Genomic DNA, 27156 nt, shown 5'->3' on the forward strand with positions numbered 1-27156 from the left:
TCATTCAGAGCCACTGACAAATTTTTCACATCAATTGATTTTTTTCATGTAAGAGTCACTGCCCTAAAACTTTTAAAATCCAAACAGATGAAATGGAAGGAGGAAATGCAGAGGTCATCTGAGCTGGTGTTGAAAAGCATACAAATCTTCTGCATGTGTAACTCCTGAAGTTTCTAATAATCATGTTTTGGACAAATTTTAGTGCCTGTAGTCCCTGAGGCTGGTAAGCCAAGCCATCACTGTGACACAAATCCAGTGCCAGTGCTGGTGCCCTGGCCCATCCCAGTCTGGCTGCAGTGATCTCCAGCTGCACATTCCAAGCTCCAGTTCCAGGGGCAGCACAGGCTGTGCAGGCACTTCTGCCATGGCTCTGGAGCTTGGAGGACACCACAGAGCTGCAAGGCCCCTGTGCAGTTCCTGCAGCCACACACGCAGGGCACTGCTGCAGACACTGACCTGCAGCACAAGCAGCAGAGCAGAGCAGGGCACTGGCACAGCTCTCCTCCTCCTCAGGGATGGATTTAGCTCCCTTAGGAGGCCGGGCCTCTGGGTTGTGCTGTGAGGAGCTCTAAGGAAGCTCAGCAGGCAGTGCTGTGCCCACCCGAGCATCTGTGCCAGCAGTGTTACAGTGTGGGCTCACACAGCCTGCCTCCCCACACAGCCAGAGGCAACGAGAGGCAAGCAGAGCTTTCGTTTCACTGCAGTGCCTTTAGAAAGCTCTCAACAAAATCAGCTTCCCACACTGGCTCTAAATGCAGACTGCATTTAGAAGAGTGGCAGCACAGATTCGGGGTTTAAAATTCTGGTTTTTATTCACAGCTTGCTGTGGGGCAAAGAAAATATTTATCAGTGGCTGCTGCCTAACCTGCTGCATGCTCCCATGTGAACTAAGATTATTGACACAGTATCTTGACTATCCAAACAGAAAAAAAAAAACCCCAAATATTCTAAAGGGACATCATTTGGCACAGCTTAGATGCTGTGTATTTATTTCCTCAATACAAGCTGCCAATTTGAGTACACCAATCATCTCTGCTTGTAAGCAGTGGACTATTAGTTTTAAACTTTATTCCCTGACACTGAATTTGCTCTCAGAAAAATTTACTGGAGCCTATTGTTCAGCAGAAGGGCAGAGTTGCATCCTGCATCAGGTGCAGTGTGGGAGCCCAGAATCTGCAGAAATGAAAGGGCTTTGGAAGATGAGTGTGAGCAGACAATGCTAATAACCCTAACAAAGAAATTAGGTTTTGCTGCAAGTCCTGTAAATGTTACTTTACAAGCCTTACAAGGTAACAGCAAATGAGTTCAGGGCAAGACATTTCTCTTTCAACAGGGAAATCCAGCAATACTGAAGGAAAATTCTGAGAATTCCTTGCTTGCAACCAGCTGAGATGGAGAATTAAGGCAGATTCTCCTTGCTGTCAGTTCCTCCCCAGGTCTGAGGAGAAATGGCACCCAACACACAGAGCCTGTGCCAGAAAGCAAAAACAGCTGATGGAAGTGTTTTCACACCCTCACCTGCTCCTTTCTTCTCCTTTTCACATGGGCCTCACACCAAAGGTTGTGGCCATCTGCCCTGGGCTCCATCTACACCAGACAGTGAGTTATGATCTGGACTCTGATTTATCCTTTGTGAGCAATAACTGCATTCTACAAACCTCAGATTTATATCTTAGTCAAAATCACACAAACCCTAGTCAGAACAACAGATCTCACATTTTAATATTCCTTGTGGAAGTTTCCAGGTTACTGTGTTTGTAGCAGGTAAGCATAAATTTCAACATTATACTGAACAAATAAGCACATAATTTATTCTACATGCAAGTTCATTATTTACCCTACTATTTACCATACCTAGGAAATTTTGCTTGATGCTAAAAAGCAATTCTGATTAAAATGATAAATCCCAAATTGAAATGCCCATTCAAGTTATTTTTTTAGAGTTGCATAGTACACAAACACAGCACAACTTGAATTCCCAAGCAGGTCTCCTTGGTGCCAAAGCTGAGTTATTCAATTTACAAACTAGAATGAGCTTTCTATTGTTTTTATAGAGGGCAAAGTTTGTAGACAGATATAATGCCTCCTATATCAAAGCTGACTACAGAAAATCTGCAAGCAGCACTCAGTGCAGGTTTCCTTCTTTGAAGGAAGGCTGAGTGTAAATTTTTCCTTCTTTGAAGGGACTTGGAATCTGATTTTGCCAGTCCTGGGCAGACTGACTTTTTGAACAGATCCAAGAGGAGCAGCCCAGATCTATTCCCTCAGTGACCAGTGTGGGGGAGCAAGGTCCCAGCTGGCTCAGTGGGAAGCTTTCCTTTCTGTTTGTGCTGAAGGAGCAGGACATGACAAACACAGTGACTCATTTAACTATGGACACAGTTCATCTTTTAATGCACTTGTGATTCAGGAGCCTGGGAAAGCTTCTGAGGCAAGTTCCACCTTAAAAACACAATATCAGAATGTCACTGGATTCCAAACATCCTTTATTTTATATCTGCTGCCATAGACAGTAATTGAACAGTGCTGTCATCAGTGTCAGTGGGAAAAGGAACATGGGTCTTCTCCTGAAGATGTCATGTACATTAAGAAGCCAGTCCAAAATCCTGGAGTTAAGTACAAAAAGCAACTGTTTGAATTACAAAATACTGTATATACAGATATAAAAATGTCTCAGAAAGTGTCCCACAAAGTTTTTCTGAACTTTCAAGAGCAAGTCTTCAGCAGGGTAAGTAGGTTGTTGTCTTCAAAGGTGAGCATCAGTTCATTAGAGCAGAATGTCTCAATCTTTATCTTCCTATATTACAGGTGACAGACTCTGATTTTCATCCCAGCCAGGGATAACGTGGTGATCCTAGTATGAAGGTGTTTTTTCCTGGAGCTATTAATTTAACAAGCACACTCTCTATATATAAAAATGAAATTTCAAAGAAATTTATACAACTGCTAGACTTTATAAAAATATAGATCTATAATTTTACACCAGGAATTATCCAAGGTAAGTTTTCATTTTCTTAGCCATTAGAAATTAATTGTTATCCTCTGGAATCCTATATATATGGCTAGAGTATAAACTAAAATAATGTGAAGTTATTAGTTGGAAAAGTGAGTTTGAAGGGGTTTTTTGGGCCAAAATTAACAAAGTACTGCATTCTGCAGTGCTCCTCCTGTGGGGTGGTGGACATACTACACAGTACATGTAAACTTATTCCAGAATTTTCACTTAATTCAGTGTTGAAACCCAAATAAAAAAAACTCCCACTGTCCTTACTGTAGGAAAAAAAAGCCCCAAACCCAAATAAATAAAATTAGACATTTCTATTTTGCTGTACTGTGTTAACTCTTTACTGTGTAGTGGAGGCAATAATGAATAATACAGCCATGTGATGAGGGAATGTAAACTGAACACATACTGGAAAAACCAGACTTTTACAGCTGTGTGTATATATATTTTTTATATATATCTATATATATACATCTACATTGCAGTTATAACTGTCACCTCACAAAAGAGATTCAATGGACTGAACAATCTTCTCTAAATTTCCCCAGCTGGAGCTCTTCAGGAAGAACTGGCTTTCAGCTTGGACAGCAGCATCTCATTCTTACGGCACTCCTGTTAACAGAGAGCAAACAAGTGAGGAGGAATTGCTCAAACTCTGCCATCTGGATCTCCACATCAACAGAACCAAACCCTTTCTTCCATTTTGAAACATCTCCACAATCCAAAGCAGCTTGGACTGAGTGATGAGGTGAAGATAATATTGATTCATCCATAATGTTATTCCAATGGCAATATATTGAATTTATGACCTGCAAGCCAGAAGGAACACTGCTTGACCACCCACCTGAAGTTTCTGCATGTAGCTAAAGCAAATTCTGCTTTTTACTTATAAGTAAAATAAATCTGAAATGGGCATTACTTGTAGGTGATCTGGAACTTCTCAGGACAGTTTGCAAAAGAGTCAGTGCTCAGGGAACAACTCTCAGTCAGAAAATACATTCACACAAGTACACCTGTGTTCAGTACCACAACCATGACTTTTTTATTTTTAAGGGTAGCAGAGTTGAGCAGGAATTCCTTCACATGGCAATGGAAGAAAAATAGGTAAAAAAACCTAACAATAAATCTACCTAAATTCTGCAAGTAGGATGTAAAATTCTGCATGTCAGAGTAGCTGAACAGCCCCTGTCATTCTGTCTGAAGCAGGAAGGAACTGTCTCAGAACAAAGCAGGAATAATTACACAAAGATGTTTTTCCTCGAACATTTGAAGCCAAATGACAATTTTGCCTGCAGCATTCCTTTTCACTCATTCATTCTCATGGAGACAGCAAGTAACAGAAGCCCATCATGATTAAAAGCTTGGGAAAGGCTAAATCAATGAAGTGTTATACAGTGCTTTCACAATCATTAGGCAACAAGGCTGGTTCCTGAAGATTAATGACTAAGATCCTGCATTTCCTCCTCATTCACACACATTTCCACACTCCTCTTTGCTCCAATAACTAACTGCTCACAGACCTTCAGGAGATTCCACTTGAAAACCTAAATACACCACTTGCTTGATAACCTCTCCCTGTAACATGGAGAGGTGCCAATCTAGCAGTGAAAGAACTCCCAGAATCAAATTCAGAGTCCAAGATTCACAAGGTGAAAATGACCAAGGGTACATCATGAACATGGTGTGATAAGCATCACATCAGGAAATCTTGTGGATATGTTAATGCACAAGTACATCAAATAGGTCACAGAACATGACAGCTGAACATAGCAAAAGTGTTCTTACCTCTTTAAATTCTTTCACTGTTTTGAAGTAAAGCCTCTGTTTCTCTAGAAGCTCTAAGTATTCATCATTCAACTGGTCTCTTCTCATTTTGTTTTCTTGCTTCTTCTTTTCCATCTGTTGGTATGCAGGAAGGGTAAGAGATCAGATGTATGGGATACACATGGACACAGTGCATAAGGAACAGCTATCTGTAACACACTAGGGGAGACAGATACTTCATAAATGATAGCCCTGGCTTGTGCTTGAAATGCAATGAACATTTAGGTCAGCTCTTAAAAACTAAGAGCCTAATGCTGAAGTCTCAGTACCAGTGGCATTGAAGGTGCAGCTGGGAAAAGGGCACATGATGGTTGGGATTCTGAGGTGCTGCTGACCCTTTTCAGCAGCAGAAAGTTTCAATCAGCTCCCATAGTCTGAGAAACTGAGGTGCAGGTCTGACTGCACGCACACATTCCAAATGGAAGAGTTCTCACTGATTGCAGTGACATTCAGTTGTCTCAGGCATTTAAATCACTCCAGTGCCAGTAATGAAGTTGAGGGATATAAGATTCCTGTCAGGATAGAGGTGTTACAACACCTTTGTCATACTCTATTCATTGACATTTAGTGGTGAGAAGTTTCTGATGCATGTGAAAAGAAATAATCCTTTTTAGTTGCTTGCCTAATTTGCACCTCATGCAATGGATAATAATTGTGCATAGAAAGATCCAAGAGGCTTTGCTGAGATAATTCCCAGGTTTTAGCACAGAAAGTGAGGGGAGTCAGACCTTCATTCGATTCTGTTTGATGCCTTCTACAATCTGCTCCATCTGCCGCAAAAACTGCTCCCGAGATCCCGACGACGCCATGGCTCTGGAAAGGAGAAAATGGAACACCTGACAGGGATGTGGGACACTGGGTCTCAGCTGCTGCTGTCTTGCACATCCACCCATGTCCAAAGTTCTCATTGCTTAGTGTTCTGTGTAAAAATTCATCCTTTTAATCACTGGTGCCACTGACACTAAAGCTGTTCAGCTACCAAAGAGATGGGCACAGAGATCAACTGCTAATAACCAATAAAACCATAGTTTTTTAAGCAAAGCCTCTGTTGTGAATGGTAAAAAGGTGACTAGAGGTCTAGGAGAACAGCAAATGCACAATTTCACATTGTAATAGGGAAAACCTAGAAGTCATTTTAGATCTTGAAATCATTAGAGAAAAATAAACACTGGCTGATTCACACACTGATCTTTGACCATGAACTTCCAAAGCAATAATTTTACACAGACTCCACAATATACCAAAATCTCCAAATACAGAGGTAGTTTATAATAAACATGTCTGAAATATGTCCAGTCTAATGTTTTGTACATAATGTAATAACCACAACTCCACTAAAAGGAGGAAAAGATTTAAATTAACTCCAGGAAAATTATGACTGAATTTCCACATCTAAAGAGTCAGATATTGAAAACATATGTTTGCTATAAAAGTTACGTAATTCCAAGTCCTTGATTCCCCAAACTGGCTTAAACAGAGTTAATAAACTATTCTATAAATCAATTTATGACTATAAAATCTTCTAAGAAATTTTTTAGTCTCCATAACTGGTGCCCACTCCCATTTGTCCAACCAACTCTACCACTCTTTGCAACTATTAGGAGATAAAGAACCATAACTTACTGGTGGAAGTTGTCATGAATAGAATTCAGTAAGTTAACCTGTGAGTTGGAAAAAAAAAAGAAAATACACGTGTCTTTTCTGCACAGACAGTAAGATGAATTTTATTTTAAAAAAAATTACTATATAGATAATGCCCTCAAAAGCAGACAGATCCACAAAAATCACCATGAGTTTTCTTTCAGAAGATAAACCACAATCCTTGTGATTTAGTAACATCTATCCCACTGGTTGAATGACAGAAGTAGAAGTGCTGGACCACAATTGATATTTTTAATTTTACTGGCACTCAGTTATAGCACCGAGAGTTTTCCAGCATGATGCCTTCCCAAACTAAAGCAATAAAGTAAAATGGACTGAACATGTGTTCAGCATGTGTTGGAATTTGATATAAAAGCAGATGCTGGTCCAGTGTTCAGCAGGGACTGCTGACATGTGCACAAGCACATCACAAATAAACAGGAAAAAACACTTTTGCCTTTGAGGTGGGAACAACTCAACACAATCTATTTCCACACAGGGCTCAGAAGACTCTCCAAGCAGTGCAGTGAATTCCTGCACTGCTTTCATTGTGCAGATGAGGTTTACAGATTCCCTACCAGCCAGGCACCATTACTCACTTTGTTATGTGTATTTTACTGGGTGCTAAAAGGTGAATTCATAAAAAGTACAGAATGGCATTTCAGAGGTGTGGCTTCTCTGACAAGCCAGTAGCATTGCACCCAATGAAGACAAAAATAGACATTTATAACATTTATTCCCAGGAATATTTTGCTGCTTGTATAAATTCCCCCAACTAATAAAACTATATGGAATACATCCTATGTAACTGCCTTTGATTTTTTTTTTCCTGTTTTTTACATATTGCCTAGAGCATTAAAATTCAACAACTGGAAATTAATGTGATCCTTTCTCTCAGCTTTGAATGCATCTTGCAAGTCTCCTGTGGTTAAGCCTTGCCAGCAGTTTCTCCTTTTCATGAGTACTTAAAGAGTTCTGCACTAAGCAAAGCCAAGGGCTGCAAACAGAATCACCTGCCCCACTGCCACAGAAAGCTGAACTCATCTCCTAAATCTAAAATCCTCCACCTGAAAGACAGAAATAAGCAGGCATGGCAGAAGCTGCAGGTGTTCCTGACCTTCCCTTGGATAAATTCAAACAAATTCTGAACAGACTCCCAAGCAGCCAAGGTGCTTAAGAATTCCTGTAATTCACAGCAGTGAAAATATTGCATTACTCATTAATATTTGCCATGTTCACAGCCCTGCCTCAAGATACTTGTGCTAAGCCTGTGCTTGAGAACATAATTACAGTTCATACAGATATCTATCTGTATATATACACATTCAAGCCAGGAAAAGTAGCCCTGCCCAGCAGTGCTGCACAACCATGGCATAGGAAGAGTGTGGATGTGTCACACTACAGTGAAATCAGCATACACACCCCAAAATTGAAAGACATTATGAAAAAGTTACTTTTAAAGCCTTTTAAAAAATGCATCTTTCTCAAAATAGGGTTAAATATGAGCCATGATCACAGAGACCTTTCATGACAGAACTAAAACCCTCATAGCCAAAATTCAACTGTACAACAATTCTTACTATTGTTTTAAAGCAATGATGCTCAGTGTGTTTTACAAAAGGGCTGGTGTGGGGAGGAAAAAGGGGAAAAATCTCCCCAAAACCCAGGAACAAGAAAAAGTAAAAGCATATTCCAGAAATCTTTGTGAAGCACAGATGCCAAAGACATGTTTTATACATTATTAGACAATATTTAATTGCTGAAACCTTGGGTCTAGTATTAAATGCATCTCAAGGAAATCTCAATGAGATTACACATTTAACTAAGTTATGATGGCATCAGAAGACATTCAGCATTCCCCCTGTGAACCCCAAAGATATTGAATTATTTTGGCAAGAGTAGTCCCAGTTTATACAACAGTGAAGTAAATCTGTTCTATATTCTGTTTCTCTGTTCTCTATAATCTACTTTTTATGCCCCATTCCAAAACTAGTCTCTCTATAATTTTTAAATTTTCAGGTTTACCCTCAAAAATACACCCCAAAATTAAAACAAAACCCCCAACAAATAAGTCTGTATTAAATACTAATGTAGGGGAGAAATTAAAGTAATGTTAAATAATATAGTTTGTACTTCATACATTTTTAAAAATATGGTATATGACTGTTCTGAATGGAAAAATGAAAACTACCTAAACATGGATTAGAATCAGCTGCTTAAGGGAAGGAAATGGTTGCTCATGATCTCCAAAACAGGATGTGAAAGGACACTGAAAAAGGGTCTTTACATAGTCAGAAATTAGACCACTGCTTGTCTCACAAACTAAAGAAATATATCTAAATAATGCAAAACTCACTGTCTGTTCTTATTTTATTAGAATAAACAGAGAAACCTGAGCTATCAAAGCATTTTGTATTTTAAAAGTAATAATTTTTATTTATCCTCTTGTTTCCTCCTATTTCTCCATCTTTACTGAAATCAGACACGTGTCATTACAAAAAAGAAGACTGAAATTGCTCAGTTATGCCCAAGAAAGAAATGAACACTACATAGATGGGAGAGAGGAGGGGAAAAAACCATTCTTTCATGAAAACTATCTCTTCTGACCCAGTGAAATCACCAGCAAATAAAGTGTAGGCAGCTCAGACCTTGAGAACTAAATCTGATGCTGCTGACAGCAGCTGGAATTTGCTCTCCAAAGTTACTGACTGTGGTCTGGGTTCATACTAAAAGGTATTGACTAAAAAGAGAGAAAAGGGTAAATTGGTGCTATGATTACAGAGATATTTGCTGATCAAATGCTATTCATGTTTCAAGAGCACAGTGAGTGTTTAAACATGCTGTAATAACAGCAATTCTTTTACAACACAGACCATTGCCCCTCCAAGACTACAAATATTCTTATGATTCTGTTGTTCCATTTTTGTTTACAAAGACCAGTAAGTCTGCTCTGACAGAAAAACTTTTTCTTTCCTTCCCCACAGACTGAATACTTGGAAAATAGTAATAACATTTTCTTACCTCCTTTTCCAAATATACTTTCTTATCATCCAGTGTATTATAAAGAGTAAAAAACTGCTTGGTTTCTTTGTGAGTTGCTGAGACTGCAAACAAAAAATAAGAGGGTAGAATAATAAAAGAATATGAGGTAAAATGGAATCTGTAAAAATACTCTGTAGGCTTTCTATAACATATTTTCCACTATCAATAATGGAACACAGTCACTAATGTACATGCAGAGGGAACATCCTCCCAGAGTTTCTCTCAGCAGGGCTCCAGCTTTCATCTCTTAGAGGAACAACACAGCTCAGTGTCTAAATTAAGGCCCGAGTGCTGGCGGCCCGAGTGCTGGCAGCCCTTTCTGCCAGCCCAGGTTGGCACCATCAGCTGCCTGCCTGTGCTGTGCCCTGACACCACCAGGCAGCTGTGCTGCCCACAGGGGCCTTGCCTGGGCTGTTGGAGGGGCACAGGCTCAGCAGGGACAGGCAAGAGCAGATAATCTTGGTAGGACTGTGTGGGGAAAAGGTGCATTAGACTATAAATGTCAAGCTACACATGTGCAAGATGCCCAACAAAGCTTTTGCTGTTTTAAAGTCTTTTTATTTTCTTCATAATCTATGTGTGGTGATAGAATTAAATAATATTTTCTGGTTTAGGTGGTTACAGCAGATGTTGGTCAGAGCTCAGCAGGGAAGGTAAGGCTCAGACATGCCTTCCCTTTGGGTCTACAAGATGATACTCAAATCTGCTGAGTCTTACTCTAGCCTTTAGTTCTTCAATGCCTGAGGAAATCCAATATATTTGTGACTCCCAAGGAAATATAGGCAGCAAAAGTAATTCTGGCTAGAAAGCACAAGCTGGAAAAAATGTATGGGTTAAAAATGATAAACCTCAGTGAAATCTTACTCATTAGCCTGGGATTTGCAGAACTGCTGCCAAATGAAAGAGGCCTTTCCCAAACTATTTCCTTCATGCACCTCCTTCTGCTCTTCCAGCAGCTCTGGGAGTCACAAGTCTTTCATGAGTGGATTCCACAAAACAACTCAGAAAACCTTTCAATATCTCACCTGTGTTGAAAAGTTGTGCCAACTTATGGAGCCTTATGGGCACACACCAGAACCCAAGCAGGGGAAGAAGAAGAGGGAACCAATTGGCTCTTTGATTCTCTTAAACATTTTCAATGGAAGAGGCTCAGTTAGGTCAAAACCAAAACACTGAATATAGCTGAAAAGGATTCTGGTGCAAAAATCACAAAATCACTATGGTTTGAGGTTAGTGCTGAAGATTGTCCTGTCTAACCCCTTGAAGCAAAGTTCAAAAAATCCATGTTTTGGCAACTGAAGGTCACCTGAATCCGGCTAAGGGAAAAGCCTCTAAGTACCTCTAAAAATACAACAATGCACAGAAAAACTGGCTAGAGATTTCCAGCTCATTTCTCTAGAAGCTTAGCCTGTGCAGTCCAGGTTCCCAGCCATGACTGAGCAGTGTCTTATCCTGAGATACTACTCACACTTTGTACATTAGAAAACAAAGTCCCATAAAAGCATCTTAAATCCACCCCCACAGCTGCCCAAGTCTCTTTGATGCTAATCTCTCTGTACTTCAGATACAAAGGAAGCTCCATCTCTTGAGCAGGTAGCTCTGACCAGACATGACAGAGAATGGGCAGAAAATTTAAGGAAAAACAACAAAACTCTTTATAGCTGGACTGGATTAAATAAACTGCATGGCACAGCAAAGGGGGGAGGAAGCACTGGACTTGTACTCACATCTATTCCATGTATTTGCACAATACCTGTGGAGGACAGCACAGAACTGTGCCACTGGAGATGCCTCACCAGGGCAGGGGATTTGGATCCCACTCAGATAACCAGTTTGGAATTGCTCACCCTTCCAGAGCTTACTTCACACATTTATTTAATAAATGCTGAATATCTCTGAATCATTAGCTAGGTTTTCTTATGCTAACACACAAGTTAGTTAAATATACACCAGTAAGCATACTGGTCTGTTATCAGTTTAGTGGAACAACTTTAAAATTTTATTCCATTTGCACCTTTTCCAATTTTATAATTTCTGATCATAACAGTTAAAGACAATTTGTATTCTGCTTCTACCAAGATATAGCAGGATTGTGTTAATTAAAATGAAAGAAGTCAATTCCCTCAAGAAACTGTTTTTACTTGGTAGTTCTTGACATAGTTTGGTTCAGAACCAGTTATGCCATGTCAGTGGAAACAATAAAAGCAATCTAATGGTAAGGCAAATTAATTAAACACGATTCAACCTCACAGCAACCTCATTTGTAAATGGTGAATTAAGGAGTTTCAGAACATACTGGCTATTAACCTAAATGACAGAACCTGCTGCAGACAAAATTTAGCCCAGAGATGTTGTGCATCAAGTTTCACCCTCAGGAGGAGTCTTAAAGCCCAGCTTATAAAACCTCAAAAATATGATGTGTAACATGAACACCAAAAACCTTTAAAATACCACCAAATTGGCAGGTGCTGTTGTTACATGCCATATGCTTAAAATGCAACTGCCCTCCTTTCAGGGCTTTAGCCTTCAGCAGGATGGTCCTGCTCGATATACATACCCTGACTGTAAAGTTCAATAAATCTCTTCTGATACTGTGTGAGCTCAGCTCGGCTGGGTACTTCATCAATCCTGCGCTGTAAAATGGCTATTTCTCTGTTTCTTCGTGCCTGAATAGAAAGTTAGGAGGGGAGAAAACAAAGCCTCTTCTTGTTCTCTTCTTAAAATGGATGAAGCCCCCCCAGCAATACTTTGTCATTAAATAATTGATTTTTAAAAACAAAAAGCTTTGGCTGAGGATCAATTTATTTTTTTTTCTTTTTGCAATTGATTTGTGACAGAAACAATTGTTAAAATTAGCACAACAAGACAATGTATTAGAAATTCCAAGATAAGACAAACATCAGCAATTTCACACAAGTAAGGACACAAAGAGTAACTCACCAGTAGCAGGCGGATCTTTTGAAGTTTCTCTTTCTCAGCTTTGTATTGCTGTTCTATAATCTTATTTGGCTCCTGGAAGTTGAGAACCCAAAACAATTGTGTATTACAGTAGCATATGAGAACTGCAGTGCAAAAATGGGCAGATTTGGTTTGTTTTCTGGTTTTGCCTATCTTTGGCTCCCACAATAACACCACCATTCATTTTTTGGGGGATTTAAGAATAACAGTTCATTATCTGTATTAAAAGCCTGACATCATTTACTATAAACAAGGACATTTAAATGATTTTTAACTTTTGATATTTCAGTTTTTAAGAGCTATCAATAGCTTTTGCACTGCTTTACAACAGTCACACTTTAGATGAAGATACAAATCCAAAGACTGTCAGTACCCCTTGTCTGAGTGTTTATACTTTGATTCAGCGGTGGGGTTAAGAATAAACAAGGCACCTGAACAGAACATAAAGCCTCTGACATGTGTTCTAAACTTCCTGCAGTGTGGGCTTCTAAATTTGAAAATCCAGTAAACTATGTTAGATAGTTGTTTTTTACCTTGCTGAAAAATTTAAGATTTCAGTTTACACTTTAATTTTTTCATGCTGTGTTGAAGAGGACAGCAGCATCATGGAAGTTGTAATCTGCCTTGTTCCAGAGGTATGAATGCATCAAATGTTTACCCACTGAAAATAAAGTCATTGAAGCTTTTCCTATTCTGTTCATTCATTATTCATTGCCATCAGTCTGGATGCACTTGTGTTAAAGTCTAACTTCTGACAGCTGCTCACTGCATGCAGTGCACCGAGGCACTGAAAGCTCGTGCTTTCACCCTTCAGATAACCCCACTTCTAAGAAAAAACAACCAAACCAAACATTCTTTCTGAGGAAGACATTTTTCTGTCAGAGATATGCACAGCTTTTAGCACAACACCCAGAGATTCTTCTCTGGTACTACAGAGAAAGAAGTAAAATGCACAAAAGCATCTACAAGCAGAGCCCCATGGATTCTGCAAAAAGAACAGATAATGCTGTTGCTGCTTGCACACTCCTGTATTCTAGGATTATTAGCCTGAACTGTGGCTTTACAGAGCTTTTTAAATATTCCAGCAGATACTGTAAGGCTTACAAGAATGTCCCAGAAGTCAGAAAGACTCAAACAAACATTCCAAAATGCAATTTGAAAATAAGAACTTAGGCTTTTGCTTTACCTGTTCCTCCCCATCTTCCGCTGCTTCGGCTTTCAGAGTCTCAATATCTTGTTGTAGTCTCTCCATTTCTTCCTTTAAAACAAACAAAAGCTGATTTTTTTTTAACTGAGACCTCTTATCTTAAGAGAGATGAGGGAAGGATCTTGACAACACAACTTCTAACAAAATTTCAGAGCTGACCATACACATAATATTTAAATTTGGAAGAATAAACAGCATTCCCTGCTTCAGGATATCAAGGAAGGCCACACCAGCTCAGATTCCTCCTCACTCCTCCCTGCTCCAGGGGTGCTGATATTCAATATAAACCTGGAGTGAGCAGTACCTGGGGGGTGGGACAGATGACAGACAAGGACACACAGCACAACAACACACCAGGAAAGTGCTTATTTACCAAGTTTTAAATGAATCCTTCTAGGAGACACTGGAACTTACCCTACAATGTGCTTTGAACTCTTGCTCCTGGCTCTTCAGGTTTTCATTCATGGCCACCAGTGCTCTCAGACTCTGTAATACACTAAATTTGAAGATCCAGTAAACTATGTTAGATTTTTAGTTTCTAATTTAAACAGATGGAGAATTAATATACATTAAAACAAGCTTATTTCTAAATAAATTTACAATAAATCCTGGGTAAATTAAAACCCCAAATATCAGCACTGATATACCAAGGTCAAAATAAAGGCGGAGTGTTACATTGAATATTCTGATGGCTTTGTTATGTTTTAACCTCATTACTGTGAAAGTTTTGAGAGACTTCCATTTAATTTATGTGAGATGAAGGCTTCAAATATGAACAAAATAAATCAAGAAGGCCTCATCTACTTGTCAGATGTGTCTAGGGTTCCTCTGCCTTAAACACCTACAATTATTTTGAACTACAGACTGACACTTTTCATTCTGACTGAATCCTATTGCAATGTTTCCCTGTCTCTGGAAAGCAAGCTGGAGAATAATTTAATTTTTAAATTTTAGTTATTTGTTAAGGTTGAAAAACCAAGAATCATTGAATGATTCATTTAAAAACCATTATTTTTCAGAATTTCAAAGGTAACAAAGGAAGAAACTTACCTAGAATCTGCTTGGGATTCTATTGTTTCTAAGGCTGCCAATTCCTTGTCCAGCTTTTCACTGTAACTCTTAACCTAAGGGTTACAATTAATAATAAATTGATACTTAATTGATTAATAATAAATTGACTTTCCTACACCATGAGATCAGTGAGTTAAGCTTGCAAACACCTTCAGTGTTTAATACATCCCTTCACAAACAGAATTTCTCAAAAAAGTTTCAGCTACAAACAGCACAGAAAAAACTAAAGATTACCTCTGTTAATGCCTCTTTTGCTTTGGTACATTTTTCCTGCAGATCAGCATATTTAGCTTGCAACTGTTACAAAAGAGAAAAAAATAAAAGAGTTGGATTCTATATTCACACTAATTACACCTGTAATGGAGAACAGAGAATATTTGAGCTGTTCATAATGGTTGTCTGTCAAACAGCAGGCCAAGCATAACAAACACTGTCTTTTCTTGTCAGCTACTCTTGCAACTGATTGTAAGAATTCTGACTGAATATTTAATTACTAATAGCAAACATTTACCACCTGATCCTTTAGGTCCATGAAGTCCCAGAATAAACAACAGCTTTTCCAAATTAGAGGCCAACAGAATTGGACAGAATCTCTGCTAAATTGCTCAAACTTTTCTAGCCTGGCTGTACTGGCCTAGTTTCACACCAAGCTAAGAATGAGTCCCATTTTATACTTCTCCAAATAAGTCAGGGCAATTCAAGACTTGCACAGAAGCACCAAGGCACCAAACTACAGACACTGCCACACCAAATAACCAAGCTGCTTTATGGTTCTCTTCTGTGTAACTATGGAAAGTCTAATAAGGCAGTGAGCAAAATGTGTATTATAAACAAATATTAGACATTTCACTTGTCAATTAATTTACAGAAGCTAATTTTAGAAGAACATCCTTCTTTAAATTCCCTATGATTTAAGGTAAGATTGCAAATAGTAAAACAAAAACAGGACATGGTTTACAAAAGTGGAGCAAAAGTGAGCAAACAAAAAATGCACATGTAGCTCAGTTCCACTTCCTTTCATGCTATTTTAGTGTGCTGTTCACAACACACTGCTGTGACTTAATGCTCCACTCTTCCCTTTCCAAATTTATAAACATAAAGCTTTTTAATTGTTTTTCATATTTTTTAGCAATAGTTCACCAACAAATTTTACTCTAACTAAAAAATTTTAAGTCTCCAGTCCAAATCTCGTGAAAACTGACACGAATTTTCAGTTTTGAGAAATCTTGCCAAAACTTACTGCAGTATTGAAGCCAGAACTCCATAAATATTTCTTAAAAGACATGGTTCTTGACTGTCACTGATTTCAAAAGCTGCTTTTGGCAAGTGGTAAATGAAATTCAGCCAGGAAATTCTTACTTTAGTAAAGTGATAAAAGGATTATATTTGGCTTACAGCTGTCAGTACATTTTTTCCCCATATAAAAACAGCACTGAGATTGTTATGTACTGAAAACAAGCTGCACAGAATTAAAGGGCCCTCAGCATTTAAAATGGTAAAATCATGGTTCTTCCCAAAATTAAGGCTGAGCTAACTGCCCCCAGGAACACAACCTGTTCTCACAATCCAAGGACAATGCAAGCAGAGGAATCAGTGTTCAGCATGACAAATTGCTGGTGCAGAAGACACCTTGCAGGTATTTTCTGGATGGCAAAATCTTTGTGATCAACCTCTTTATCAATGTTTTCTTCTTTACTACACACACAATACTTACCTCTTCGAGGAGTTTGGTTTTCTGCAAGATCTGCTTGTTGAGAGATGCCACCTTCCTTCTGTGTTGCTGGGCAGCTCCAAGCCTTTCTGGTCTCTCCTCAGCAGAAAGCTCAGATTGCTGAAAAACAAGAACAGCAGCCTTTTGGACCCCACAGCATTGTTTTCTGATTCTTCAGAAACTCAGGAAATACCAAAGTGGGACACACCTGTGACATTCTTTATCAAGAACTGTGTCTATCCAAAAGAATGACTTACTGATTTACCTCCCATCAAAATAAGCAAGCAGCTGAACAACTGAATTATATTCCAAAATTTGCAAGTAAAGTAAGCTAAAAAAGTCAGTTGCCCTGGGACAGGTGGAAAATACTACAGTGTACTAGAAGATAGACAATTTTTTTGTATCAGCATTATGGTTAAACCCAGTAGAGTTTTTCAATGGAAAAAATACAAGCATACTGAAAAACACCTTGAGCCATGGTATTCACTGAACTTGTTGAATCAGAGATGTTCCACACCCCAACAAGCAGCTCCAGAATTTTCAGAAGCCTTGAACAATAGTGTATTCTGAAATAGAGGCTTGGCTGCATCTCCATGCTGAATGACAATGACATACTCAGTGTGGCAGATGCATTTACCACTCTGGGGTTTTTTTGTTTTTTTTTTTTTTTTTCTGGTTTTTTTTTTGTGTGTGCATGTGCCCTGCTGACACCAGCCTTGGAGAACTACTCCATCCAGCATGCATTGCCAAGGGTGTCTCATAAATGATAACAGAGACAGCAATCTGGATCCAGCCTCCTCTTCTCTCTGAATTGTGAAAGCAAAGCTGACAGAAACATTCTTTAGGAAAAATAACATTTAGAATAGAAATTGTATATTTGCAGTAGACAAAAGAATCATTAAAAAGCAGTGATATCTTGATCTCTAAAGGATTATTTGCCTAAAAATTATTTGTACCTTTTGAAAGTCTTCACTTTGATACTTACATCCATCTGTTTTTGTAATTTGCTTCATGCACTCAGACTTTTTTTCACTTAATCCATTTTCCAATATTTCACTAGAAAACCAGTTCATTTTCAAGTACCTCAAGTGCTAATTTACAGTCTGTCAAAGACTTCAATACTAAGTGCTTTTTGAATAATTACCCCATGTTGACAACTGCTACAATGCATAATCAGCTAAAATGCTACAAGGAATGTGATATATTCTTCACTTATATCTGCTCCTGGTTCCACTCCAGGCAGATGGGTAAGCAGCTTAATTTTAAATGAAAATAAGAGGCAAAGCCTGTCTTCCTCCTCTACATTTTCTATGTAATTCATATTGAACAGTAGCTTAATGATCTTATGTTTCTACATCCACAGCAAGCAAAGCCCAATTCTGATGGCTTAACCCAACAATTCAGAGGCTTTCTTTGCTTTTGTTGTTAGGAAAGGAAGAAATGCCTCTAAGCAACACCTGTGACCCTGAACTACTCAACAAATATACAGTCTTACTTATTCCTCTCATTATTTAGTCAAATCACATTCCTTCATCATGTTATGCATTCCAAAACCTTATCCTTCTCACCACCACATTTAGCCTCTCACATGCATAAGACACAAATGGAGGAAAATGGAAATGCAAGAGAAACAAACATGAGCTAAACTATTCTGAGACTGATGTTTGCAGAAATAGTAAAAATCCATGTAGTACAGCTTTGCCATTAAAAAAAAAGTGGATCATATTTCAAGAAGTGAACTTTACAGCTTGCTTTTTGAAAATGGGAAAGAACCATCACTAATGTCTCTGACTGTTTAAAGATGATCAATTTGCTATTAATTAATAATTTTCTGCCAGTATTTTCAGAGGGTAAGGAATGACACCACAGTCCTTCCTCCAGTTCACTCAGCAGGTTAACATGGCAGCAGAATGGAGGGGCAAATGCAGAAAATTCTAAGCATTGACCTTCTGCAAAAATGCCTCGTGTAAGAAAGGTCCTGGCCCATGGCAACATCAGACCTAGGATTTGGCTTGCCAGGGTTCTTTACTGGGCTTGTGGTAAGACAAAACTGATAAAAAAATAAGCACTGCTGTGTTTCTCATGTTATGTACAGTTAATAAACACTGCTGTGTTTCTCATGTTATGTACAGTTAATAATCACTGCTGTGTTTCTCATGTAATGTACAGTTACCACGATCTAAGACTATTAAAATTACATCCAAACATTGCTGATGCTTCAATAAACTCTTTGATAACATCCTTAATTCTTTGCCTGGTGCATGCATACATGCACAGAAATTCTATGTTTTTATCACATCCCATAGATTTGAAAAGTGATCTATTTTTGGTTTGACTTGAATCAGTTCTTACTTTTCACGGTATTAATCATTGCTCTACTATAATAGTCAAGGTCCTGCTCCCTTCTCTCAGAACAGAAGAAATGTAACATTGAAATATGACCCTTGGGCTTCTGTTCTTCCAATCTTTTATAATAAAGAAAGGCCAAGAATTTGCTGTTGAGCTATAGGGTTTATCTCCAAAATGGGAAAGCTCCATACCTCAAATGTGTCAACAAAAAGGAAGAAATATGAGAAGACTGTTGGACAAGTAAGAGCGACCTATAACTCATATCTGGCAGTGATGTATTGGATGCATTAATTGCTTGAAGAGCCAGATTTTCTTTTCACATTACTGCAGAAAACAATCACAGCTGAACACAGCAACTGGAGCAAACACACACATTTAATTGCTTTGACTTCTCAAACCAACAAAGCTTTGGGTTTGATGAGATGAGATTCAAAACTTGAGATACAGAGCATGACTGAGAACTGGAGTCTAGTGCAAACATCTGGAAATCTGAGTGCAGGAGGCCTAGACTTTTCTCTGAGCAGGCCCACAGAGCTGTATTTCTGTGCTTAACACTGAACATTTTAAAGCATATCAAGAATTTAGGCCTCTAGTTTGAATAGACACAACTCAGGCTCCTCTTCATCCATGAAAGGATTTAGGCAGGTCTTAAACCCAAATTAGTCACAAATGCAATTCAGGGACTTGTACTATCACACCAAAAGCCTGGGTATGTTGAAGTCTCTTTGAAGTACTTTCCTAAACTCTGGCTGTGCTGCTGCCCACAGCATGTATTAAAAAGTGTGTTTCAAGAGAATCATGGCAATGAAGTTGGCAGCTTAAAGCCTAAATTAAAATGCTATCAAACACCATGTGGTTAAACCCACTCAGGTAACACACTTACCTTCTCAGCATATTCAGACACAATTTGCTTGATCTCATCTGACTGGAGCCCAACAATCTGGCCAACTGTGCTTGCTGTCAGTTTGCCCTGCAATTGTATCAAGAAAATGCTTGGAGCTTTGGAACTGCCTGTACTTTTACATGATAATTTCCAATAAATTCTAATTTTAAACAGAAATGTGCACAATGAGTAAAAATCCCTATCATAAGAAAAGTCCAGGAAAAATTCCACCCCCCAAACCTAATCTTGCTGACAGAAATGTCCCACTTAAATCCTTTTAGCAAATTATTCTTATTTCAGAAACTTTTGTTCTTTATACTGAATTTTGCATTTGCTTAACAAGCCTCTAAGCATGCAGGCACGTGCAAGAATTCACCTTTAAACTGCATGCATGTATAAAACCAGTTTTCAAACAGAACTGAATTCTACAATGGATTTCAGTAGAAACCAGGTCAGTCAACTCTGAGACTAGACTAATTATTACCTTTTCTTTCATGACTCCACCATAAACAGAAACAATGTTTAACAGCTGAAATTATTTCCAGTCCTTTCATCCAGAAATCAAAGAACAGACTACAAGTTCCACTATTTCATTAAATACAAGAAACTAAGAAAAGAAGATACATATCCAGTATTTTCTGTGTCTTAGACTAATGTTGTATTTATAAGTGCTTTGAAAAGAACCTTGAAAGGCACAGTTTTCCAGCACTCTCCCCAATAATCCTCTGAATAATTTCACAAGATGAATGAAGTAAGATAGTGCATCTTGGGTAGCTGCAGAGTGATGTCTTTCCCCTGAAATTCTTGTAGAAATCATTTGGAATAGGCATCTATTTATATTGTCATTACCATTTCAAGGCAAATGATGAACTAATTAGCCTTGTAAAATTTACTGTCTTCCTAATTCAACCATTTTTATGCACTCTCCTTATGAAAATTTAAACACAGTCATTCCATGACTTCAGACTTGAATCAGCAGCCTGATTTTAAGAATAATTACCACAATCAACCATAATTTAAAGAAAACTATATCAGTTTTAAATGCTACTGACCTCTTCTGTTGCCATTGCAGCCATGCCAGTCATCAGAGTTTTAATGCGAAGCTACAGCAAAACATGAAGAATTATACATAACAATTCTAACATTTTGTTATCTTTCTGCCAGGGACATATACATAAAATTAGTATAATATAATGCAATCATGCATAAAATCATGTAATTTTAAAACATGCAACAGGGTCCTAAGTCTGTGAAAAGAAGAGGTGGCTAAAGTTACCAAATGTAAGGAAAATTTCTTGTAATAGTAAACTTTCATTCAGACTATTCCACTCCCACTGTCAACAAAAAATCAACCTTTTTAAAAAATGCTCAGATTCAAGAGGTTATAGGTGTTAAATACCAAAAAGCATTAATTTTGTGGATCAATTTCAAGCTCTGTATTCTCCTGTGGGAAGCAACTTTCACTTTAACTAACCATGGAGATTTTCCTTCTTTTGGAGAATGACTGGGCAGTGAAAACTGAAATCTCTCCCCCAGGTTAGCAACTCCCATGCCTGCTGTGTCTGGGGCTCACCTCCTCAGCAGCCTGAAGGTCATCTTCATCAGAAGGCTCAGCCTTCCCTGCTGCTGCAAGCCCTGGAGGTAGCACTGCTTTTTTATCTTCAGCCTTTTAAAGAAAAATTAAGACGTTAGAATATTGGAACTAGGTATGATAAAGTGTTAAGAAAGACATCAGGGAGAAAACTGGAATGTATTCATATAAACAGAACAGCTACATTTCAGCTGCTGGAACATCCTCAGCCTCCAAATCATGCCAACTGAAATGTAAGCCTTCCTGATTTCTCACAAGTATTCCAACTGTGTCTCTGCCTTCCTATGGACTTGTCTGGTCTGAAGATTCCTTATTGCACAGCCTTCTGAGAGCTGCCAACCTCAGACAACTCAGAATATGATGTCTAATACACAGGACAGGACTGATTTTTTTTTTTAATAAATCGTTTTTGCAACTTAATATTGGTGTAACAAACATACAACATAAAAATTGCAAACATGCCTGGTTCAGTTAGAAGAATTTGTACCACTGAAGCAAGGAGAACTGGGGACAGCCAGACTCAATTTCTAGGTCACCCTACCACACCACCAACATATTTCACTGTCCATTTCTGCCTTACTGGAGGCTCAGCTTCCACAATATCTAATACACAATATCCCAAAGGCATCAGAATTTTTGAAGAAACAAAATGAACTCTATAAACATGACTAGTGGTGACTCTGAAGGCATGCCTAGATTGAGAAATATCTCCATTTATAAAAACATAAATGTGACATTTGTATGTGGAATACTGAGATAATGAAGAAGAGCAACTTTAATCTACTCAATGTATTGCTGGGTCCATGACGTGTTTAATGCATTACCTTCATTATCTCTGTAATAAAGACTTGTAGCCAAATTAATATCTGCACTGAAATCACAAAACTGCAGGTACCCAGCATTTTATGGACATTTTAAGATGCCATAACCATCAAAAGCACAGCAAGGATGCTAATTTTCCAGAAGGACAGTGATTTATTTATAATTTTATTTATTTATAGGTTTCTCGATCACATTAAACAAAGTGTTTTGTAATAAATGTCTACAATATTTCTTACCAAGCTGAATGGTTCGTTAAAAAGAAAGACTCTTTAATGATCACACTATGGAACACTCAGTTGAAAAATATAAATAGAAAATATGTCATTACCTAACAATAAAAGTCACACCAAAACAAACCCAATGCCCAAACCCTCTTTCTTTTAAACAAAAAATAAGTTTGCAAAATGTGATCTGTAAGCAGAGATGAAGGAAATCCTTTAAAAAGGGTAATCAATTACACCTTTCATGGCATACAATTTTTAATTGCAGTTAGCCATTTTTAAAATCTGTTAACAGTAGAAGTTATAGCTGTCTATTCTGCTGTATTTTAAGATTTAACAGTAACCAACACTTCAACAATGCTGTTCTTCCCACAGTTTGAGGATTTTAAATTAGTATATTTTTACCTGTTCTGTTTTTCCTGCTTGTCTGCTAAATCCATATCTCCTAAAAGAACAATAGAAACATGAAGGAAAAATACTGTTGTTTATGACTTCCACAAATACATTAAGTTTTTATCAATTTTCAACATAAGATATGCACCAAGAGCCAGGATCAAATTAGTTTTGAAATGTTTTGAGTAAACTAAATAAGCAGGTACTGGAGCATATTTACAGAATGGTTTCAGATCCATTATCTGAATATGCCATATCCCATCAAGATTTTCAAATCTTGACTTTCCATAAAATATTATCATGTAAAGCTCATGAGAGGAAAAGGCAATGCTCTCTTCCCATTTGAAAGTTAATTCTGAGCTATTACACTACAGTTCATGTTACTGTTAAAAGGAAAGTACTCAAAACAATCAGACAAAAAAATCAAAAAATCTATGGCTATGGGGGAAAAGAAGCCCCAGAAGATACAAAATGGAATTCAGATGTAATCTGCACTTGTTAAGTATTAAGAGCTCAGACAGCAGACAAGATGTCCTTACCACTAAACTGTGAAAGGAAAACTGGAAATAGAAACTAGAAATAGAAGCTCTGTAACTTCATTTTTATGTGTTTGGAGAGCTCTCAGTAAACCAGAGGGACTTTCAGAGATAATGGAAAATTGAAAGGCTGGGTAGCTTTGTCTCTGAATGAAAGTTTGCAGCAAAGTGAGAAGACAAAACATTCAACCATGATTCAGCCTCCTGATGCAGCAGCCACATCAGAATGACAAAAAGAAGCAACAGCAACTGCAGGTCCTTTTTCACCAAATTTTCAGTGGATTGCTTGCAAAAACCTATCACTGATTGACACACTATCTGGAAGGATGATGTATTTAAGCTGCTTTTATAAAAAGCACAATAAAACCAAGAGAGAGCTAAATGAAGCCTTTCACCTGCCATATTCCAGAAGTGTGGCATGAACCTTTGATTCCTCATCCAGCAGCTCCTCAGCTCCTGTCTGACGTTTGTATTTTCTCTGGGGCTTGTAAACCTCCTGCAAGACAGTGAAAAAGTCTCAAGAAGTTTGGTAGTAAAATGACTTTAATCTCCTGCTATCCAAGTGTAATCCATTAGTTCAACAACAGCCCATTAAATAAAACAAGAATTCACAATTACTATTTTGTACTGATAGAGCTGCTTGCAATTTAAAAACAGAAGGGAGAACATTTTCTTTTAAATCTGGCTTTCCATTCCACACAAACTATTATTTTCAACAAAGAATTCCTGCACCATAACACTGCTGAAATGGCTTTCCATCTTTTTCAAAGATGTGATCCCAAAGTGGAAATTTCAAACAAGTACAAATTGATAGAGGGTAAGCTAATGTGTAAAACAGAATACATGTCTCACTGGAAAGGCAAGTGCTTCTAGCTGGAGTAAAAGACTCATTGTAAGTCTGCTAATAATTAAAAAATTCAATCAAAACATGGGAAACAACACTTTAGAAACTGCAATTGAAATTTCCAAAGCAAGGACAATTATTCAAATAGATTAACAAAGGAGCTACATTGGTCATCACCTGGAGACTTTCATTGCAATGTTATTCTACAAACACATCTGTAATTCAACCACATATATTACACTCAGGTCATTTGTACAAAAAACAACTACCTCCCTCCAAAACCTGCCAAAAGAGTAAGGTGACTTGTCTGGCCCATTACACAACCTCTCATGTGGCTCCTTACACCAGCACTGAGCACCTCCATCTGTGCATGAAGAGCTCAGGGTGCCTGGCTAGAGCTGTCTGAAAAAACAGGGATTTTCTCAGGAGAGCAGGGTTTCACTTTCTGTTGAAGAACCTTGAAAATGTCCCATTCAAAGCAAACTCAGATTTCTCCTCTCTTGTCAAATGCTGCCCTGGAATTTATCAAGATGGTCCAAAAAACCCAAAGCAGCAGTGAACTACTGTGAGTCAGAAATGGTGAATTGATGGTCCCAAGGAAAGAGGAAATTAGAAAGCAAGGACAGAAACTGCAGCCAGACAGCTGAATTCAGGTATGAGAGTGAGAGAGCTTAGGTATTTTACTATTTTACCTCTCTGTGCATTTATGAGCAAGCTTTCAAAAAATATATACAAACAGTTTATCCAAGAGTTAGGAGATTTGCATGGGAAAAGGGAGAACACAGGTGAGATCACCTTTCCCAACCAACATCTGCTACTTGAAGAAAGCAGAGTGTTTACTTTCATTGCTAATTACAAGTGAAAAAGTCAAGTTCTGAAATGCAGATAATTGAGATCATCACCATATTAACCAATTTCAAGGCAAATAGCACAACTGCTGATAGCTTCAAACACACATTTAAATCTGCTGAGGGTTTAACAGTGTGTAGGCTACCCTGTGAGTTTTGTTTGATAGTGTGGGATTCCACACAGCCCATGCAGGCAGTGGATGTGGTTTATCTCCTCATACAGTGCTCACCTATCACTGTGATATATTGGCATTTGAGACCTGTCTCAATGATGAAGATCAACATGTAACTTAATTGGGATCTTCTCATGAGAAAACCCAATTAACCCAGAATTAACCACCTCCATGTCATTACTAAAACCACTCACTTGGCCATAAAAAAAAAGAAATCCAACATACTTACAAAGATATCAGTAACTGTTTTGAGTGCCTTCTCTTTTCTTTGCATGAATTCCTCATCCTGAAAAACATTAGTGGAGGTAATTAAAACACCAGGAATGGACACTAAATCTCCAACATTCTAATGATTCTGTGAAACAAAGCTGTCAAACAGTTTCTGAGTTGCCCAGTGATTTGGTGTAAAAAGGAAAGTACTTGCTTCTGCCTTCAGATGGGAGATAGGTCATCAAAACTGTGTCCAGATCAGCAGCCTGGCTGCTCTCTGCTCAGGCAGGTCCTGACACAAAAGCAGTCCCAGCCCACTACTGGGATCTCCAATCTTGAATACACTATTAAGAAATGAAGCTGGGATAGGCTTGATGTGGAAAAAAGAAGTTTCCCCTACTGTTTAGTTTCTAAGCATTAAAGATAATTATTTAAAAAAACCAAAAGTCAAAAGCATGCCAAGTTAATTAAATCTGTCTATCCCCATACAAGAGACATCTATCTTTAATCCTATTACTAAGGGACAAAACTTAGGTTCTAAATGTTAAAAATGGAATTGCCTTCTGATATGTGAGAACAGAACTGATGGCTTTGCACTACAGGCATATATCCAAGCTCATTCAATCTCTCCTCCTCTATGAAGGAAACTTCATCTCATTGCTGAAGAAAAGATCAGTTATTGAATGAAGTTTTTCACAAATCTAGTTTTCAGAAGCAAATTTAGGGGTTTGGATACAGGAAGACAAGAGCTGCCTTTCAGCACTCTGGAAGAAACCCCAAATGATAGAGTATTAACAGCATATTCATTCTCAATTAACTACATTAGGTTCTCCACAGCATGCTGGGTGCTTCTGAACACAGACATAAAAATACCAAATACTGCAGAAAAACTAAGGCAATCATTAGGCAAAAGTTAACCAGAATCTACATAATTTCTGTCACAATAATGCTTCAATTTTTTCCCAGATAAATTTGTAGGGGATTTCTTTAGGACTCATTCATAAAATGGCAAGAGCAACTGGTGAAGTGTGCAGATTTCAGATCTGTGAGGATGGTACTGCAACTGAACATCTGACGTATAACAGAAACAAGAACTGCCTCAATCTTACCTCTGGCAGCCTGTGAGTTTTCTGAAACTGTGATATAGAGTAAGAACGGACATAATCTCCCATTTCTTCCCTTGTTTCTATTGCACGTTTCACCAGCCACTGAAAAAAAAATTGTATTAGCTGAAAACAAAACAATAACAGCAGCAAGCACCAAACTGCTGCCTAATTTTTTAATACATGATAAAAGCTAAAAGCACATTTTTAAGCATGGAAACAAGAGCATGTGATTTATTTGTAATCATGGCAACTCTTTGGCCTAACCCTAACAAAAAGTGTCAGTATTTGTGACTTTATAAACATTTCTTTTTCTTTTGTGCATATGTTTCTTGTATGAAATTCTCCTACTGTAGATCACACACTGGTTTAAAAGACTACAGCCCCACCAGGAACAGACAGATCTTCAAGCCTATGAAGTGCTCATGAAGAACCACATGCCCGTGCAAGAAAAAAGGCTTCTTCTGACATTTATAAGACCACACAAAAAGCCACAAAATACTGAAGTACATTTTAAACAATGTTGGAGAAGATAAATCTTGCAGACTGTTGACAGCCTGTGCAGGAGGTCACAGAAGAGATGAGATCAGTTGTGGGATTCAAGTTTGAACCAACAACTGTTTCCTGTGCTATAACGATGAACCCCTGGAAAGTGAGGGGAACGTGATGACAACAAGAGATGAAAATGAAGAATATTAATTACCAGGAACATCTCAACACAAGAC

The 27156-nt window shown here is 38.1% G+C and overlaps 1 protein-coding gene across 2 annotated transcripts in view; it reads right to left on the reverse strand.

Moving 5' to 3' along the window:
• Nucleotides 1-2469: 2469 nt before the first annotated feature.
• Nucleotides 2470-27156, reverse strand: part of CCDC93 (coiled-coil domain containing 93) — a 31634-nt gene continuing 6947 nt past the window's right edge. Inside the window, exons 5-23 of one of the 2 annotated variants that reach the window (XM_063161645.1) lie at nt 26438-26536; nt 25348-25404; nt 23649-23749; nt 22730-22769; nt 21264-21356; nt 20743-20793; nt 19691-19777; nt 16462-16578; nt 14982-15044; nt 14727-14800; nt 14091-14172; nt 13656-13727; nt 12452-12523; nt 12069-12177; nt 9491-9573; nt 6452-6489; nt 5557-5641; nt 4790-4903; nt 2470-3616 (exon numbers count right to left, since the gene is read on the reverse strand). In XM_063161645.1, the coding sequence (XP_063017715.1) occupies nt 3563-3616; nt 4790-4903; nt 5557-5641; nt 6452-6489; nt 9491-9573; nt 12069-12177; nt 12452-12523; nt 13656-13727; nt 14091-14172; nt 14727-14800; nt 14982-15044; nt 16462-16578; nt 19691-19777; nt 20743-20793; nt 21264-21356; nt 22730-22769; nt 23649-23749; nt 25348-25404; nt 26438-26536 (1491 nt within the window). In that variant the 3' untranslated portion in view covers nt 2470-3562. The remainder of the gene's footprint in view (nt 3617-4789; nt 4904-5556; nt 5642-6451; nt 6490-9490; nt 9574-12068; nt 12178-12451; nt 12524-13655; nt 13728-14090; nt 14173-14726; nt 14801-14981; nt 15045-16461; nt 16579-19690; nt 19778-20742; nt 20794-21263; nt 21357-22729; nt 22770-23648; nt 23750-25347; nt 25405-26437; nt 26537-27156) is intronic. The other variant, XM_063161646.1, reaches the window with a different exon arrangement.

Source organism: Melospiza melodia, chromosome 8, assembly GCF_035770615.1.
Source record: "Melospiza melodia melodia isolate bMelMel2 chromosome 8, bMelMel2.pri, whole genome shotgun sequence".
Classification (NCBI taxonomy): domain Eukaryota; kingdom Metazoa; phylum Chordata; class Aves; order Passeriformes; family Passerellidae; genus Melospiza; species Melospiza melodia.